This window comes from Calypte anna, chromosome 17 (assembly GCF_003957555.1).
Source record: "Calypte anna isolate BGI_N300 chromosome 17, bCalAnn1_v1.p, whole genome shotgun sequence".
Taxonomy (NCBI): domain Eukaryota; kingdom Metazoa; phylum Chordata; class Aves; order Apodiformes; family Trochilidae; genus Calypte; species Calypte anna.
The window spans coordinates 8,892,757-8,908,532 of record NC_044262.1 but is presented as its reverse complement, the minus strand read 5'-3'; the positions used below and the strand labels follow the sequence as shown (position 1 = coordinate 8,908,532).

Sequence of the window (15,776 nt, the reverse complement as noted above, 5' to 3'; positions counted from 1 at the left end):
GCTGGAGGGCAGCTCTGGGCTGCTGCCCGGCCCCAGATCCCACCCTGCCCAGGGGCAGCAGGCACCCAGCCGGGATGGATGTGTTCTCCTCTGCTCCTCCCAAATATTTTTCCCTTTGGAGCTCAACAGCAAAAAGCAATGTTCCCCTTTTTTATTATTATTATTTTTTTAATTTAGGTATTTAATGGAGACATTTTTCCTGAAAAAAAAAAAAAAAAAAAAAAAGGTTTTCTTTTTCCCCCACCCTGTGTTCCTCCCCCTCCCTCACTCCCATCCTTCTCCCTTTCTAAACCCCATCACAGAGGTATCATTTGTTCCGGGCCATTGGCATCTTGTGGCGTCAAGACGAATAATCCCAGCATGGGGGGGTTGGAGGGGGAGGAGCACGGCGGGGGAGCTGCAGTCCCTGCAGCAGGGAGGCAAGCACCGGGTGGGCACCCAGCACCCCTCCTCCCCTCCATCTCCACGCGGGGTGCCAGCACGGGAGAACACCCACGGAGCCTCCCCGAGCTAAATGGGACTGTGGAGCACCGGGAAGGCTTGTATGCTGCTCCCACGCAGCTCTTTGCTCCGTGCCTCAGTTTCCCTGTGGGAAAACAGGCTTCTGCCCCTCCCCCCCCCCCACCACCCCCCTTCCCGGGGCCGCGCTGAGTTGGGCACAATAGCAACCTCCACGTTATTATTCTGGGGGTGGAAAGCAGCATTACTCAGAGCCAGGGTTGCTAATAACACACACTAAATATAGCACTTTCCATCTCCAGAGTACTTTCTGAACTCTTAACTCGTGAGCTCTATCCCCCCCCCTCCAGAGACAGGGCCCAGGGCACCATCCGGCCCCGCTGCGTGGGCAGGGATGCTGGGAGAGCGATGGGATGATGTTCCCTGCGGATGCTCCTGCCTGGAGGCTCTTCCCGTCGTGATGGAAGGAGTGGGGATGGGGTGTCAGTCCCTCCTGAGCTCGCCCAGGGGGATGGGGATGGGGGCAGCAGGCTGAGGGCCCAGGGCAGGCGGGCAGTGAGGGATGGGCTCCCGCAGCCTCTCGGTGATGGTGGGAAGTGGCTGCTTCTCCCACTCGCCCTGAAAGAAAGTTCAGCACCATGAGACCAAACCTGGGTTATTTGGTCCTTGGAGACTCCGTGTTCCCTCCTGCTTGTAAAAATGAAATGATCTGTATATTTTCAGTGGTTTTAGCCTGTGCCAGGATGTTTTCTGAGGAGATGTTACTGATTATTTGTGTTGCAGAAGTACCTACGCAGCCCCTCGCCAGCACCGGCCTCTGCCGTGCACTGCTTTCCACAAACCCACCTCAGTTAGGAAGTTTCCAGCCCAAAAAGTCTTACCCACCAAATCAAACGAAGGCAACTCCCATCAGAGAGTCCCAGCAACCCAATGTGCTTTTGGCCCAGCCCTGAAAACTGCTCTCTCCCAGGTATCACCAGGAAGGTTGGTTGGAGACATCATTTGTGGAGTGGCAGTGTGGGTGTTCATGTGCAGCTGGAAAGGAGGGATGCAACAGCCTGGACAAGGTGCCAACAGGTAGAGGTGGGAAGGGCTGTCACAGCTATTGGGGCTCAAGATGACCACAGCCAGGCTAATAAAACCCCCAGCTCCATGCACACATGGGGACACCTTGTCTTAAGGATGCTCCCTGCAAGCAGCAATCTGCTGGAGTCAGGTGGTGCTGTGTTGAGCCCTTGGGCAGGATCTAGTTCAGATGTGGCTTGTTTGTCCTGGTTAGTGGCCAGGTGAGAGGCAGGCAGAGGCTGTGAGGGCTGTGGGGGTTCAGCCTGGGCTGAGCTCTGGTTCAGGGATGCTCTGGTTTGGCTGCTGGCTGCGCGCTCATGCGGAAACATCAGCGAGAGGCTGAGCCACAGCATGAGCAAGAGGAGAGGTAGAGCCATGAGTCATCTGCCAAGAGATGAAAGTTGAATTTTTTTTGTTTTCAGATTAAAATCCTTGTCAAGTGAAATGGGCCAGAGCCTGCACTGGCACCAGGAAAACCTTGGGGAAAAGTGGAAGGGGAATGGAGGGACCCACCTTGGGGAAAGGTGGAGAGGGATGGATGGAGGGACTCACCCAAAGCACATGGGGAGTGACCACAGAGAAGGCAACATCACAGGGGAACACAGAGAAATCACTTTTTTCCTGTATCAGCAGAGAATGTTTGGGGTGTGCCTGCTCCAGGCCCATCTGATGCAGTGTTCTGCCTTGCTGAAACATCCTGAGCCCTGTGCTCTCATCTTGCCTGTTCTGGGGCAGAAGAAAGGCATTTGGAGCATCTTGGCAATTGCTGTTTTCAGTGCTTTGGAATGGAAACCTGGACATAGAGAGTTCAGTCCCTTGCAGGCACAGGGGACTTGGAGACAGCAACATCCCCACAGCCACTCACAAGTAATACCTTGAGATTTGGCTCAGTAATTACCAGCACTCAGTCCTTCCAGAAATCTTGTCAGGTTTGGGATCGCTGAACTGCAAAAACAGCAGCTTAATTAAAAACTGGCACTTTTCTCTTTGCAGAAACACTGTGGAATAAATGAGATGTCTTAAAATCAGACTTGCTCTGAAAACATCAGAGGAGCAGGAGGGGCAGCTCAGCTCCTTCACCTTCACTGAGATTCTCATGGCCTCAGCTCAAGTCTCTTCTTCATCACATCCCCCCCAGACCTCTCTGAAAGCAAGAGAGCTGCCTGGGCTGTGATTAGGAGTTTTCATTCATAATTCTGCTGCTGCACCAAACTTCTGGGCTGCTTCTGGCCCTGCAGCAGGGCTCTGCATGGCTGAGAGGTGCTGGATCTCAGGTTCCATGGAATGGGAGAGGTTTTGCTACCTCCAGAACAGGTGGAGGAAGTTTTTCTGGGTGTTTTACCAGCTGAAGGTATTTTACTGGGTCAGAAAGCTGATGGTCTTCCCTGCAGTCAGCTCTGCAGTGGATCACACTGGATCTGGAAATAGCTCATCACGTAAGTGTATTACACTGATAAATGGCATCAGGAGCTGGTGGCAATATGGACCATCTGGGGTTTTCAATCTTCACTGCCATCCTTGTCACGAGCATCATTGCTGGGCCTGGTTTTTCTCTGAAGATCTCGTGGCCCTTCATCCTTCAGGCTGTGCTGGATCACTGCCTTTGGAGGCTGCACAGATGCTGCACCTACTGAGCTCCCTCAGCTGGGACCTGATGCAATTCACCAAAATCCTAAAACCCATCTCATGTTTCTCCTCACTTCTGGACCTAGCTCTGCTGTAATGCTCCATGAGAGCAGCCTCAGAATTTATGCAAATACATCTCCTAATTGAATCTGGCTGAACACATCCACAGTGGACTCCAGATAGATTGGTTTGAGCTCCAGGTTTGTGCTGGGCTCAGTGGGTTCTTCAGCCACCTCCAGCTCAAACCCACTGGGTTCACCCATGTCCTGAGCACCAGAGGTTGAACATCTCTCCAGAATCCCACTGCTGAGCTGATTTTTGCCTGCTGATGGGGATTTGGGTGTGAGGCTTTGGGTGTGAGGCTTTGGGTGTGGAGCTTTGGGTGTGGAGTTTGGGTGTGGAGTTTGAGTGTGGAGCTTGGGTGTGGAGCTTGGGTGTGGAGCTTTGGGTGTGGAGCTTTGGGTGTGGAGTTTGGGTGTGGAGTTAGGGTATGGAGCTTTGGTGTGGAGTTTGGGTGTGGAGTTTGGGTGTGGAGTTAGGGTGTGGAGCTTTGGGTGTGGAGTGTGGGTGTGGGCTTTGGGTGTGGAGTTTGGGTGTGGAGCTTTGGTGTGGAGTTTGGGTGTGGAGTTTGGGTGTGGAGTTAGGGTATGGAGCTTTGGGTGTGGAGTGTGGGTGTGGAGTTTGGGTGTGGAGTTTGGGTGTGGAGCTTTGGTGTGGAGTTTGGGTGTGGAGTTTGGGTGTGGGCTTCGGGTGTGGAGTTTGGGTGTGGAGTTTGGGTGTGGAGCTTTGGTGTGGAGTTTGGGTGTGGAGCTTTGGGTTTGGAGCTTTGGGTGTGGAGCTTTGGGTGTGGAGTTTGGGTGTGGAGTTTGGGTGTGGAACTTTGGGTACCTACCGGGAACCGGATGGCTGAGGATTTGTTGCAGTGCACTGAGATGGGAGCAAAGCCATAGAGGGATTTCAGGACATCCCTGTTGAAGGTGTTCCAGGGGACAGAGAAAAACTGCTGTGGGACAGAGACCTGGGGGCACATGCAGACTTCCTCGTCGTTAAACCTGAGGCAGGAGAAATGCTACACTGAAACACCGACCTGCTTTGATGCTGAATGTTTCTAATTCCTCCCTACCTAAAGCTTTCCCTGGAAGCGTTTTGAAGCCGGGAGCAAGGAGGGGCTGGGGCAACCTGCAGGGGAAGATTTGAGGCCAGCTGGGCTGTCCCTGGGTAGGACTCCCTGTGCAAGGTAAGCATCTCACCCAACACATCAGGGGCAAATGAGCTGCACCCAGTTTCTCTGGCAGGGGGACTGGGGTGTCTGGGGCTGGGAGAAGTATTTTACACTTGGCCATGCCCCAGCTCTTGCAGGGAAGTCCCTTCCCAGCATTTCTTTCCTTTCCCTGGTGGCTCTCACTACACTGAAAGCCCTGGTTTTGGCTGCAGGGAGGGCAGGATGCTCCAGCATCCAGCCATGGCTCCCGCAACCCAGCCCACCCGAGTGCCCCTGCACAGCCAGCATCCCAAACCCTGCTTTTTAAACACTTTTTTTCTAGTGTGATTAACACTTCAGCTCCCCTCAGCACTGCTTGGTACCTGTTCACAAGGTTGAAGTAGCGGTGCAGGTAGCCAGGATCCACAGCACTTTTGCAGAGCTCCAGCTGTGTCTGGGGGTAGTAGTGCACGTAGTTGACACACATCTCCTCCAGGATGCCAAACCCACCCTGTGGTACAAACACAGCTTTGCTGGGCTCCAGCTCTCCCCTGGGACTGCTCAGGTTGTGGGATGGGCAGAGGCTCTGCAAAAGCTCAAAGCTCACACCCACACGTGTGCACAGACATACATTGATTTATCTGCTCCCCTTCACGGGGTGAGCTGCTCCCTGCTCCCTTTACACAAGGCCAGACTTCCAGGCTAGATTGTGGGGTTTACATTAAAATGCAGATTTCCAATAATCCCCGTGCTATATTTAGCTTTGTCTCTGTTGCTGGTACCTCTGACAGCCTCTTTTTTCCTTGCTGCCGAGGTAAGAAAATAACATGCACTGTCAAAAAAAAGTGCCACTTCTCCTTAATTACAATTAATCCCCAGTGGAACAGTTTGTGATGGGGATGCGAGTGATGCCTGTGATTGGTACCCTGACATCCCCACTGCAGGCAGCCTGCAGGCTTGGCTTCTTTACCACCCTCCCCTTGGTTTCTGCCTGGGATTCAGGCCAGGGTGAGGGAGGTTTCATTTTTAGGGGTGCCCCCAGTCCCAGGGTGTGAGCAGAGCCCCACACTCACCACGGTGGCTCGGTTCCGGTCCTCTGTGTTGTAGGTGCAGGTTGTGATCAGTTCATCACCCTGAACAGAGACAAATGTAGATGGGAGAGCAGCTTCCCCTCTCCCATCAGCACATTTGGGGATTGGGGGGTTCATAATGTTGATTTCTCAGCCCTGGAATTGTGTGAGACCAGGTTGGATGGAGCTTGGAGCAACCTGGTCCCTGCCCATGGAAGGGGGGGGTTGGAGGCACGATGATGGCAACCAAACCATGCTGGAAACAAAAGTTAAGCATCTCATTTATCTGGGCTTCCTCTAGCAGCAGGAGACTCCTCAGGGGGTGAGGATGACTTGTGCACATAATCGAGGTGCCCCCTCCCTTGCTTGGTGGAAGGAGAGGAGGAGATGGGGCAGGAAAAGTGGTGGAGTGGGCAGTAAAACAGAGTCTGGCAGAGGGTGTGGAGATGACCTGAGGACCACGGGGAGTTTGTTTTCCTGCAACCCTCCCAGATGGCAGCAGGAGCTGCTGACAAATCCCATGGGATACCAATGATGGAGGGGATGAGGTGGTGTGAAAGAGTCAGGAGTCTGCGGGCTGCAGGGTCATGGGAGCCACTCACCGGGAACACTGGAACCACCTCCTTCAGCATGCGGATCTCCTGGGAGAGAAGGGAAGAGCAACATCATGGGGATGTGTCCAGGGCAGCCCCACGGGGGGACATCCCAGGCCCTGAAGCCCTCCATACCTGGAAGTGAGGGCTGTAGTGCCCATCAGCATTCACCACCTGCTGCTCTCTGCCCTCCCGGGCCAGCACTGTCACCACTTTCCTTCCTGCCAGGTGGGTGTGGAGCTGGGAGGCGAAGATTCGGATGCCGGCAGCAGGCAGAGCCTGGGGGAAGGATGGCTCAAGCCCAAGGATGGCTCAAGTGACACAACCCAACCCCTTCCCCTCCCATCAATCCCCTCCTGTGTGCTCGGGATCAACCATCCCCGTGCTGGCTGTTACAGGGGGCTTTAGGGGACTGAGGAACCCTTGGGGTGCTGTAGGAGTGAGCTCCCTGCACAGGGACAGGCTCTCACTCTGCTGCCAAATCCATTTTATACCCTACCATCCCCTAAGCAAGCAGGAGCAGCTGCTTCCTTCCTTCCACCTATTAGTGATGGCACAAATGATCCCTTTTGGGCTGGGCCCTACAAAAAAAAAAAAGGCAAAACATCCACCAAGACTTCGCTGAGAAGAAGGTGGGCATTTTGAGATCACACTTTGGAGAGCTCTTGGTGAGCTCCTTGGAAGCCAAAACCAATCTTCTCCTCTCCGTGGGGGGAAGCACTGCCAGGGCACAGCCAGCTCGGCAGTAAATTTAATGGGAATGGTACCCAGGGAGCCAGAGCAGATGGCTCCCCAGGAGAGCTGCTTTGAGAGGGATTCAGCACATCCCAACCAGCTGCTCACTGTTTGTTATACACAGCAGATTTTTTTTTTCTTTCCAGCACAGCCCCGTGGTAAGGGGTTCAGGGAGCCTGTAATGCTGTTGCCTCAGAAAAACCATTTGCAACCTCTCTCCACCGAGGTGGAGCTGGGCTGGAGAGGATGGGCACTCACCAGTTGGGTGCATTTGTCAGTGCAGTACCCTGTGAGGATGAAAGCATCCTGGCCTGGGGGAATGGCCATCACTGGGGTGTAGACCAAGCCCAGCTCCATGATGCCAGCATCATAGGGTCTCAGGGTGGCTGTGTAGTAGAGGCGGATCCCCGAGGAGTCCTGGCGACCTGGGGGAGGAGGTGGCAAGTCACCAAGGGAGAAGTGACAGCAACCAAGCATGAAAAATGACCCTGTGCTGCAGCAGGGAAGGGCACGCTGGCCTTGTGCTTGCAGCTTTCCTCACCTGAGTGCTTGTTGGTTTTAAATCCTGGATATTTTCATGCAGGTCTTTACTAGGTGGCCCCAGACATGTCCCTGGTCCCCTCAACACCTGACTGACCTAAAGCTGAATTGTTCCCAGGAGAGCAAGAGAAGAAGTGCCCTTGGGGAGCTCAAAGCAGAAGGGCAGATCATGGGGTGCTTTGGAGACCTCCCTCAGAAATATGGCTCTTTGTGTCTTCTTTAACAGGTATGTCCAAAGAACTAAGTCCTGTGCTGCTATTTGGGGCCAGGCAGGGGGACACGTGCCCTGTCCATGATGTGCCCTGGCAGATGCTGCCCACGGGCCAGGCAGAGGCAGCAATGAGCTCTGCTGAGAAGCAAAGCCAAGCCCCGGCTCCTCTTTGCCACCCAGCAAAGGGAAAGGGCAGGCTCAGGAGGTCAGGAGGGTTCAGGCTGGCTTTGAACCCCCTGTCTCTGGGCTGGAGCACACCCAGGGATAAAAATAACAGGGGGGACACTATTGGTTAACATGCAAAAGCAGATAAATGCTGAAAGACTCGAGCTCTGTATTTATAGATGTGTTTCTTCTCGAGTTGCCGAATGTGCTGATGGATCTGTGGTACATATGCTCTGGTCTCCTAAAAATACACTTGGGTAGTCAAGAAGCTACTTGTTTTTATGTAAATGAAGAGACGGGGTTGTTTGGAATCCTGGTGGTATTTTTTTTTTTTTTTTAAATGTGTCTCCTGACAGTGTTGTTGAAGCAGGAGTACCAGTAACACAACATCTAAATTCCCCCATCCCCAGCCAGGCTGGTGCTGTCTCTCTGGTGACTTTGGCACCACTGCTCTCAGACCCACCACCACCTTGCAGAGACATTGGAGGGACATCCAGTGACAGCCCAACTAAATAACAACTAAATAACAGTGGTGGTGCTTTGGAGGGTTGCCCTGCAGGAATGATGTGCAGGGCCTGGGGGAGCTGTGGGCTCAGGCAGGGGCCCTTCCCCAGCATCCCTGGATCTGGGGGGATGGAGGGATGGCCAGGAGGATGGGGTGGGTGACTTGTGTGAGAGCAGAAAGGCAGCAGCCCGATTTAATGTGTTCCTCCTGCTAGCACAGATCTGGACCATGAGCTCTGCAGAATGTTGCAAACAGGGCTATGATTTGGGCCAAGTTTTCTTCCCCGTGAGGCTCAGGGTGACAGTCCCTGGTGTTCCCCCAGCTTTTCTGCCACTGCCTCTCTGGGGGGGCACTGGGTACCCCCACCTGCCCACTCACCTTTGAACACCAGAGGGTTGTGGTAATGAATCTCTAGGCGTAAATATCTGGAGGAGCCTGGGCCACCAAAGGCAAGACCTGCTTCTTCGGGGTAGTAGAAAGCCTGGAAGCAGAAGGAAGGTGTTAAGTGAGCAGTGGGCATTTCCCTTTTCCCAAGGGAAATATCAGCACCATAACCCTGAGCCACCCCCCCATGGGTTTTAGGGACATGACTGGAGCTCTTGCATGATGCGATGGCACAACCAGGGAGTGGGGGCACCTCAACCATTTACAGCCCCCAGGAGATGTGCTGGGGTGAGGTGGAAACCCAGACCCCTGGGGTAGGACCTCAGGCAGGGCTGGCCACAAATCCCAGCTGAGAGCAGGATTGGGGCAGCTTGCAGGGGACAATCCCAAGATGGGATCAGGAAGGGTTGGGAGACAGCAGGGAAACGCCCAGGAGCAGGGGGTCCCATCTTGTACCCACCTGAGCTCCCATGGCCCAGGCTGCCAGCACGTGTCTGCAGTAATTGAGCCTCTCTGGCTTCATCTTGGAGTCACAGGGCCCGTTGTACTGGGGGAAGGTGTCAAACTCAGCAGCACACTGGAAAACCTCCATGTGGTGGACCAGAGCCTCGTTGCCTGCTGTGATCACTGGCTCATACTGCAAAGCAACATCCAAGGAGGAGGACACATGGAGATCATCTGCTGGGAGTCCAGCCCTGGGGGTTGCTGTCCTCCACAAATTGCCCAAGGAAGATGTGTGCTGGCTGGTACTGAATGGGACATCCCTGCTTGCTTTGGGCCAGAGGTACCAAGAGGACCAAGAGCTCTTGCTTGGCTTTGGGACCAACCCCTAGAGAACCATCTCATCCCTTCTCCCAAGACAGATGCACCTGAGCAGGAGAAAATCTTGATCTGCTTTCTGATGACCAAGTCCTTTGGCAATTCTGCTGAGCTGAGGTGACTCTGGGGACATTGAACCCCCCCATCCTTTTTCCTATAGAGTATCTGGGCCACACTGGGCCAGCTCTGCCTGCAGCTATTGGGTTTTGTTTCTGACCAACAGCTGCTGGGGCACAGGGAGGGGGAGCTGGGGCAGGAAGAGGGACTTCAAACAAGCCTGAGGAGCAGCTCCAGCTCAAAGCACCAGCTGCAGAGCTGATCTGCAGCAGCGGGAAGGTAGCAGGAGCCACACACTCCTTACTTACACACAGATGATTCATTTCACACCATCTGTTCAAGAGAAAATCCTCCTCCTGAATTTTCCCTTGCAATTCCGTCTCTTCCCTGTAAATCCCTGAGCATTCCCTCCAGCTCGTGCATCAGGTTTTCCCTCTCTCTCTCTCCCCATCCCATGGTTCTGACTCTGGGCTGGGCCAGGTCCTGTCCCCAGCCACCTCCCTGCTGCCCCAGGGTGATGCTCTGCCCCCAGCCCGTGCCAGGAGGCTTGGCCATGATCCTAAAGGTCTTTTCCAAGCAGAAGGATTCTGTGTGGTGCTGAGGAATCTGGGTTAGTGTTGGACTCAGGAGAGTTGGGTTAGTGGTTGGACTTGGTTGGACTTTTCCATGCAGAAGGATTCTGTGTGGGCTGCCCTGGCACTCAGCTGCCTGCAGGTTTCTGCCTCTCCTTTGCAGGACATGTCCCCAGCACACACAAGTAGCATTTATGCCTCCAAACCCCCTTTTTTGGGTTTTTTTCTGGAGTCTGCCTAATCTTTTAGAAGCCAGTTCATACCCTAGCTCGTCCTGCCCTGCTCACCAGTGCTGTCCTTTCCTTCCCCATGTTTATGGATTCCTCCTGGCTCACTGGGTGTCCTCCTCCTGCCCTGGTTCTGTCCTTGATGGCCACAGCTCTGCCTTCTGCAGGGGGGCAGCTCTGCAACATTGCTGCTCAATGTGCCAGGTGGAAAGTCATCACTCCACCACATCCTGCCAAAAAACTTCTGATTTCAGGTTCTCTGGGAGCCACGAGGATGCTACTGATGGTGGGACGGCTCTGGGAGGTGTTTTGGGTCTGATGAGTGGCTCTGAAAGCCTCCCTGGGAAAGGACAGGGAAGAAGAGGGGGACTTTGCAGGACATGAAGGGGACTTTAGACCTGCACCAGGGAAAGCAACCCTCTTACCCTGATGATGTGATGTTTGAGGAAGCTCTTTGGGAGCTCTGTCATGTAACACCAGTAGGTTGTCTCCTGGCTGGGAATGACAATGTCAGGGGCTGTTATCTCCATGGTCTTCACATCTCTGGGCAGTTCAGGAATGGAGATGTTGGGCTTGAGCAGCTGCACTCTCTGCAGTCCCCTGTGGATGGCAGAGATGTTGATGGCTTGGAGGGAATGGACTGGTTTCTCCAGGATCCCATAGATAAGGTGCACGGTGCCATCCTGAAGTGAGAACAAAATATATCAGGGAGTTTTTCATGCAGGGACATGAGCTGCATGGAGTATTAACATGAGGACTGGTGGCATGAATGCAGGAATGGACCTTTTTAACCCATCCCCAGGTGGGAAACCACCCTGACCTGCCCAGTAGCACACTTTGCTGGGCTGCTCCCTAAAACTGTAGATTTTAGGGCATTTCTTTGGCTGATGTGATCACAGAAGGTTCCCTACCAGCTGGGAGAGTCTGAAAAGTTTTCCCTAGATGGCATCAGTTCCATAAGGGTAACATCCATCTGCCCTGGCAGAACCCCTCATCCCTTCTGGGCTCCAGGCTGGCACAACCATGTTGGTTCAGGGCTCATCCCACCCTGTCCCAAGCAATGGCCATGGGCATCCTCCTGGGAAGGAGCAGCAGGAACAAAACTCCTCCCTGAAACCTTCTCTTTCCCTCAGCTTCTGACCTTGGGAAGCTCTGCTGAAAGTTTACTGCAAGCAAGGAAGGTCCTGCTGAACCAGGAGACATATGGACAGGAGGTAAGGAGGAATGGAAAAGAATAATCCCTTTCTTGAAGGATTAGAGAACAGAAGACCTCCAAGGCTTTTCCTGGTTCACACAAACTGTTTTCCCCCAGGGCTCCCTGTGCTTTGGCAGGCAGGAGCTGTTTCTCACCAAAAGACAAGGTTTTGAGAACCAGCAACAAAACCTCAAGGACACTCTGTGCCCACATTGACTATAAAATATCCTGCCCACCAAAGGCTTTCATCTGAAATGAGCCTGGTGCTGAGTCCTGCCCACACCTCCATCCATGGCTGAGACCCCAGACTTTTTGCTGTCCCCCCAGGGAAGGTTTCCCCCAGCTCCCAGGGGAGCAGTGAATGCAGACCCAGAGAGAAGCAGACACAGGCACACCCCAGCAGCTCTGTCTGCCATCCTTTCACTCCAGCTCCTGCCAAACCCCTCCTCTCTGCCTCCCATTGAGCAGCACCAACACCTCTTTGTAACACCCCAAACAGTTGGCTCCAGGCTGCAAGCTGGAGTGATGCAGGAGGGGATTTATATAGAGCTGAGACACTCTGAACAGGAGTGGATGATGCAAACGAGCTAAAATCTGCACTTTGTAGAGGTTCAGAAAGGGTTGTAAATAGATCATGCCAAACATTACTCATGTCCCAGGGCTGACATCTGTAGCTCACTTCCTTCCTGCCCTAGACACTGCAGACACCTCTGATGCTGTCCCCAGAACAAAACGGGGGGGAGGTGCAGGTTGGGGTTTGGAGCTCTGCCCCAGGACTGGGGCTGGGGGATGCTCTAAGGGTGTGAGGACAAGGCCATACCTCTATGAAGTAGTCCTTGGGGTCACAGGTACTGAAGGGTCTTCTGAAGAGGAGGTAGAGCCCCTCAGGAGCCCTCTGAGCCCCGAGGAGCTGGTAGTCCTGCTGTGAGTCCATGTGAAGCTGCCCCTTGGCATCACTCCAGGCATCCTGTGGGAGGAAGAGGTGCTCAGGAGCCCATGGCAGGGACATCCACTGCTCATCATGTCCTCCTCCTTAGGTTGGTTCACCCCCTGCACCCCAGAGGTGGAAGGATCCTGGGGTTTGGTTGCCCCATCACCCCCTCCAGCAGCCCCTGGGCAGAGCCAGCACAGCCCCTGCCACGAGAGCTGTGGTGGCAGCACTTGGGTCACCATCCATCAGTGTTCTGCAGAAAGACCTTAACAGGTTGGGATGCAACTGGGGGAAAAGAGCCCAGGGGAGGAGGAAAACCCTCAGGGGTATGAGTTGCATGGGGCTGTGATGTCCTTTGGGTACATTTGGCTGAGGGAACATTTGAGGAGGGGGGTGCTATGGGTGATGTGCTCTCCAAGACCCTTGCCAAAAATCAGCTGCTTCCAGTTTCAGCCCAGCCCTAGGAATCACTTCCCCTCTTCCAGGTCCTTAATTTGTTGGGACCAGATGGTTGCAGCAGCCCAGCAAGGTCTCCCAAAAACTGCTCCCTGTTGGTGATGGTGACAAAGCCACACCGAGAAGCAAAGCAGCAGGTTACTCCCGTGCTTAAGGAACTGAAGGTTTGGAATATAAAAACCTACAATAATTTGGATTTGAACAGTTGTTCTCTTGATCTTTTGTATCTCCTGTTGTTATCTGTTGTTTGCTGAGAAAAAGCACCTCAGAAGTACCTTGGTGTAAGTACACAAGTGGCATTGGCTCTCTTGTCTTGGGGGGAAAAAAGAGAAGGAAAAGAATAAAGCCTCTTGGCATCATCTCAGCCAGAAGTAGAGAGTGGTATTTTGAGAACATGTTGTCCTTAGAGGGGAGAATGAAATCAGCTACATGAAGCTAGCATGACATTTGTTTTCATAGGAGTAGGGTGTGCAAATTAATCTCATAGTACATGGGGGGGTTAAGCAATTTGGGATCTTTTGAGCAGCTGACATACTTGTTCAGAGGAAAGGCTGCTGGGAGAGAGAAAACCAGGACTGGAGAGCTTTAGAGAAAGCTCTTAGCAGGATGCTGTTCAGCCCCAAGTGAAAGCCCAAATGCTGCCCGGTGTTTCATTCAGAGCTGTTTGTTTTTCAGTGAGCACATGAAGGCAGATTAGAAATGATCCTTTACGCTTTCTTACCATGATGCCCTGAAATCCTGCAGCACAGCCTGAATGCCTGGGAATGAGCAGGAAAGCAGCAGAGAAAATAAAACCTCTCCATCCTTTCATTACACTGCAGTTCACATCGGGGCTGATTGGGAGTGGATGTGTTTAATGGGTAATTTGAGGTGAGCAGAGATGTAAAAATTAACTTACTGGAAAGCTGCACATGGGGAATAAAATGTGGATTGCTTTCTGCAACCAAGTGCAGTGGCAACAAACCCAATGTGGGGGTCTGGGGAGAAGAGAGAGGAGGCTACTGCAAGCACAGCCCTGAGGACGGGCACAGCAAAGAAGAGAAAGGACAAACAGGCTGTGGGAGAGAGGACAGTGATACGCAGGAGCAAAACCATACAGAAAAATCTGAAAAATTAGTTTTCCTCCATTTGCCCCCGGGTACCACCTCTGAAATGCATTTGAACATTTAATTCCTGACTGTGGATCTCAGTGCCAGCATCAAACGGGGCCATGGCTGTGCTGCTGGTGCTGGTCCTGGTCCTGGTCCTAGTGGCTTTACACTCTCAGAGTCACTAAGAGGAGCTAGGGTTTGTTTTTAAGGTGCCTGAAAGCAGCATCCAAGTGACCCAAATGGTGTTAAGTCCTGTGTGTGTGTGTGAGCATGAAGTGGGCCCTTCAGCCTTCTCCTGGAGGTTCTGGTTCCACTCAGCTTGGCTGATGTGCTGTTGTATTTACCCTTTGCTCCCTGGATTTAAGGTCCTACAGCAAACCCACGGGGCAGACCTTATCCATGGGTCCCTCTGCGTTAGGAACCCCCAAGCCCTTTGGGTCCCCTTCCACCTGAGCTGAACCAGCCCCACTCTTCTAATCCATTAGCCAGATTCCCCCCCCCCACCTCTTGGAGAGGCAACCCCAAAAGCAAAGAGCCGAGGCACTCACCCCAAAATAGGAATTTTTCCCATCACTCCAGAGCACGGCCAGGTCCGCGTTCTCAAACTCTCCCCTGTCTGACATCCCAAAGAGGAGCCCAAACTGCAGGTCCCTGACCAGGAGCTGGAAATTCACGGCTTCCTCGGGATAGCTGACATTCCAGGAGAGCTCAAGTAACCCCTGAGGATCCAGGGGCACCTTGTAGGGAAAATCCCTCCCCCGGGGCACCGAGCCCTGCAAGGCCACCACCAGGATAACCAGGAAGACAGCGACCATGGTGAGGTACATGGATGCCACCTCCCGCAGCCTGAGCCTGGGGCAGGGGCTGCTCCTGGAGCTCTGCATGCTGGGCAGGACACCCCGATCTCTGCCCGAGCCCATTTATGTGTTGGCCCTCCTAGGCAAGCTGGGTAAGTGCTGGGCTTTAATTGCATTTGGTTGTTGGGAAATTGGATTGTTGGACTGAACCCCCCCCTCTCCTCCCCTCCCCACCTTCTGGCCAAACACTTGTCGGTCGCTTTCTCCCCTTAATTGGCTCTAATTGCACATGGACATTATCAATAGCAATTGAATTCGACTCTGCTGATGTTATTCTCTCTTCAATCTTCCTTAGCAACCCAAAGGACTGCTTGTTTGTCAGCTGTCCCTGCCTGGATATGCTCTGCCCTGCTTGTGATGCCTCTTACCCAGATCCAGAGGGTGAAAACTCCAGGATAGCCCCCCAGGAGCCACAGCTCCCTGCTTCTCCCAGGCCAGGATCATTTATCACCCAGAAGGTGACCAAACAGGGCCGCCCCCACCTTGGTTTGGCTCCCATTGAAGGTCCTGCCTGGACCATTGGAGGTATTAAATATTTGTTATTTCTTTGCTTTTGTAGCAGTGGGACTTCAGCTCCAGTTTAGAGATACCTTTTGTCTCTCCTCCTCCCCCTCCTCATTTGTTTCAAGTCTGCTGTGTTCTCTTGTGGTTATTAACTTCCCTGCGTTAATTTGAATTATAATGAACTGCCTGGAGCTCTCTGACAGACACACTCTGCCTTGCTTTAGTCTCAGAGTTTATGCTCTTATTTTATTAATGCTGGTTCATGTGTCAAGTGATGCTCTCAGGTACCTTCTGTGTGGAGTCCCCTCTGGTCCCCTCTGGGTCTTGGGTTTCACTCATGGTCCTTGCAGCAATGTCATGGAAGGGGGGGGGGGGAACAGATCCAGGTTTCCCAGCCTGGGTAATGAGAGGGAAAGAGCTGCAGCTCAGTGCTGGGGGGTTTTAATGACTCATCAACATGTGCATCCTGACGTTAAATTTGATGAGGTTTTGCTGTCCTAAGGCACAGCCATT

General features: G+C 53.2%; 1 protein-coding gene across 1 annotated transcript; it reads right to left on the bottom strand.

Annotated features, from left to right (window-relative positions):
• Nucleotides 1–719: 719 nt before the first annotated feature.
• Nucleotides 720–14,907, bottom strand: DBH (dopamine beta-hydroxylase). Its single transcript, XM_008497265.2, has 12 exons — nt 14,451–14,907; nt 12,245–12,391; nt 10,655–10,912; nt 9,015–9,191; nt 8,549–8,651; nt 7,008–7,174; nt 6,150–6,293; nt 6,024–6,062; nt 5,425–5,484; nt 4,735–4,862; nt 4,043–4,202; nt 720–1,077 (listed from the first exon to the last, which is right to left on the bottom strand). Exons 1-12 carry the CDS (start codon nt 14,820–14,822, stop codon nt 943–945), a joined length of 1,890 nt encoding a protein of 629 aa, XP_008495487.2. The 5' UTR covers nt 14,823–14,907; the 3' UTR covers nt 720–942.
• Nucleotides 14,908–15,776: the final 869 nt, after the last annotated feature.

What these genes read in the sequence shown, in the direction of transcription:
- DBH (XM_008497265.2), bottom strand. Translation starts at nt 14,822, where the DNA reads ATGGGCTCGGGCAGAGATCGGGGTGTCCTGCCCAGCATGCAGAGCTCC. An exon ending in CCTGGGCCATGGGAGCTCAG is followed by an intron (nt 8,652 to 9,014) that starts GTGGGTACAAGA and finishes TTCTGCTTCCAG; the next exon opens with GCTTTCTACTACCCCGAAGA. An exon ending in CCTCAGCCATCCGGTTCCCG is followed by an intron (nt 1,078 to 4,042) that starts GTAGGTACCCAA and finishes ACTTTCTTTCAG; the next exon opens with GGCGAGTGGGAGAAGCAGCC.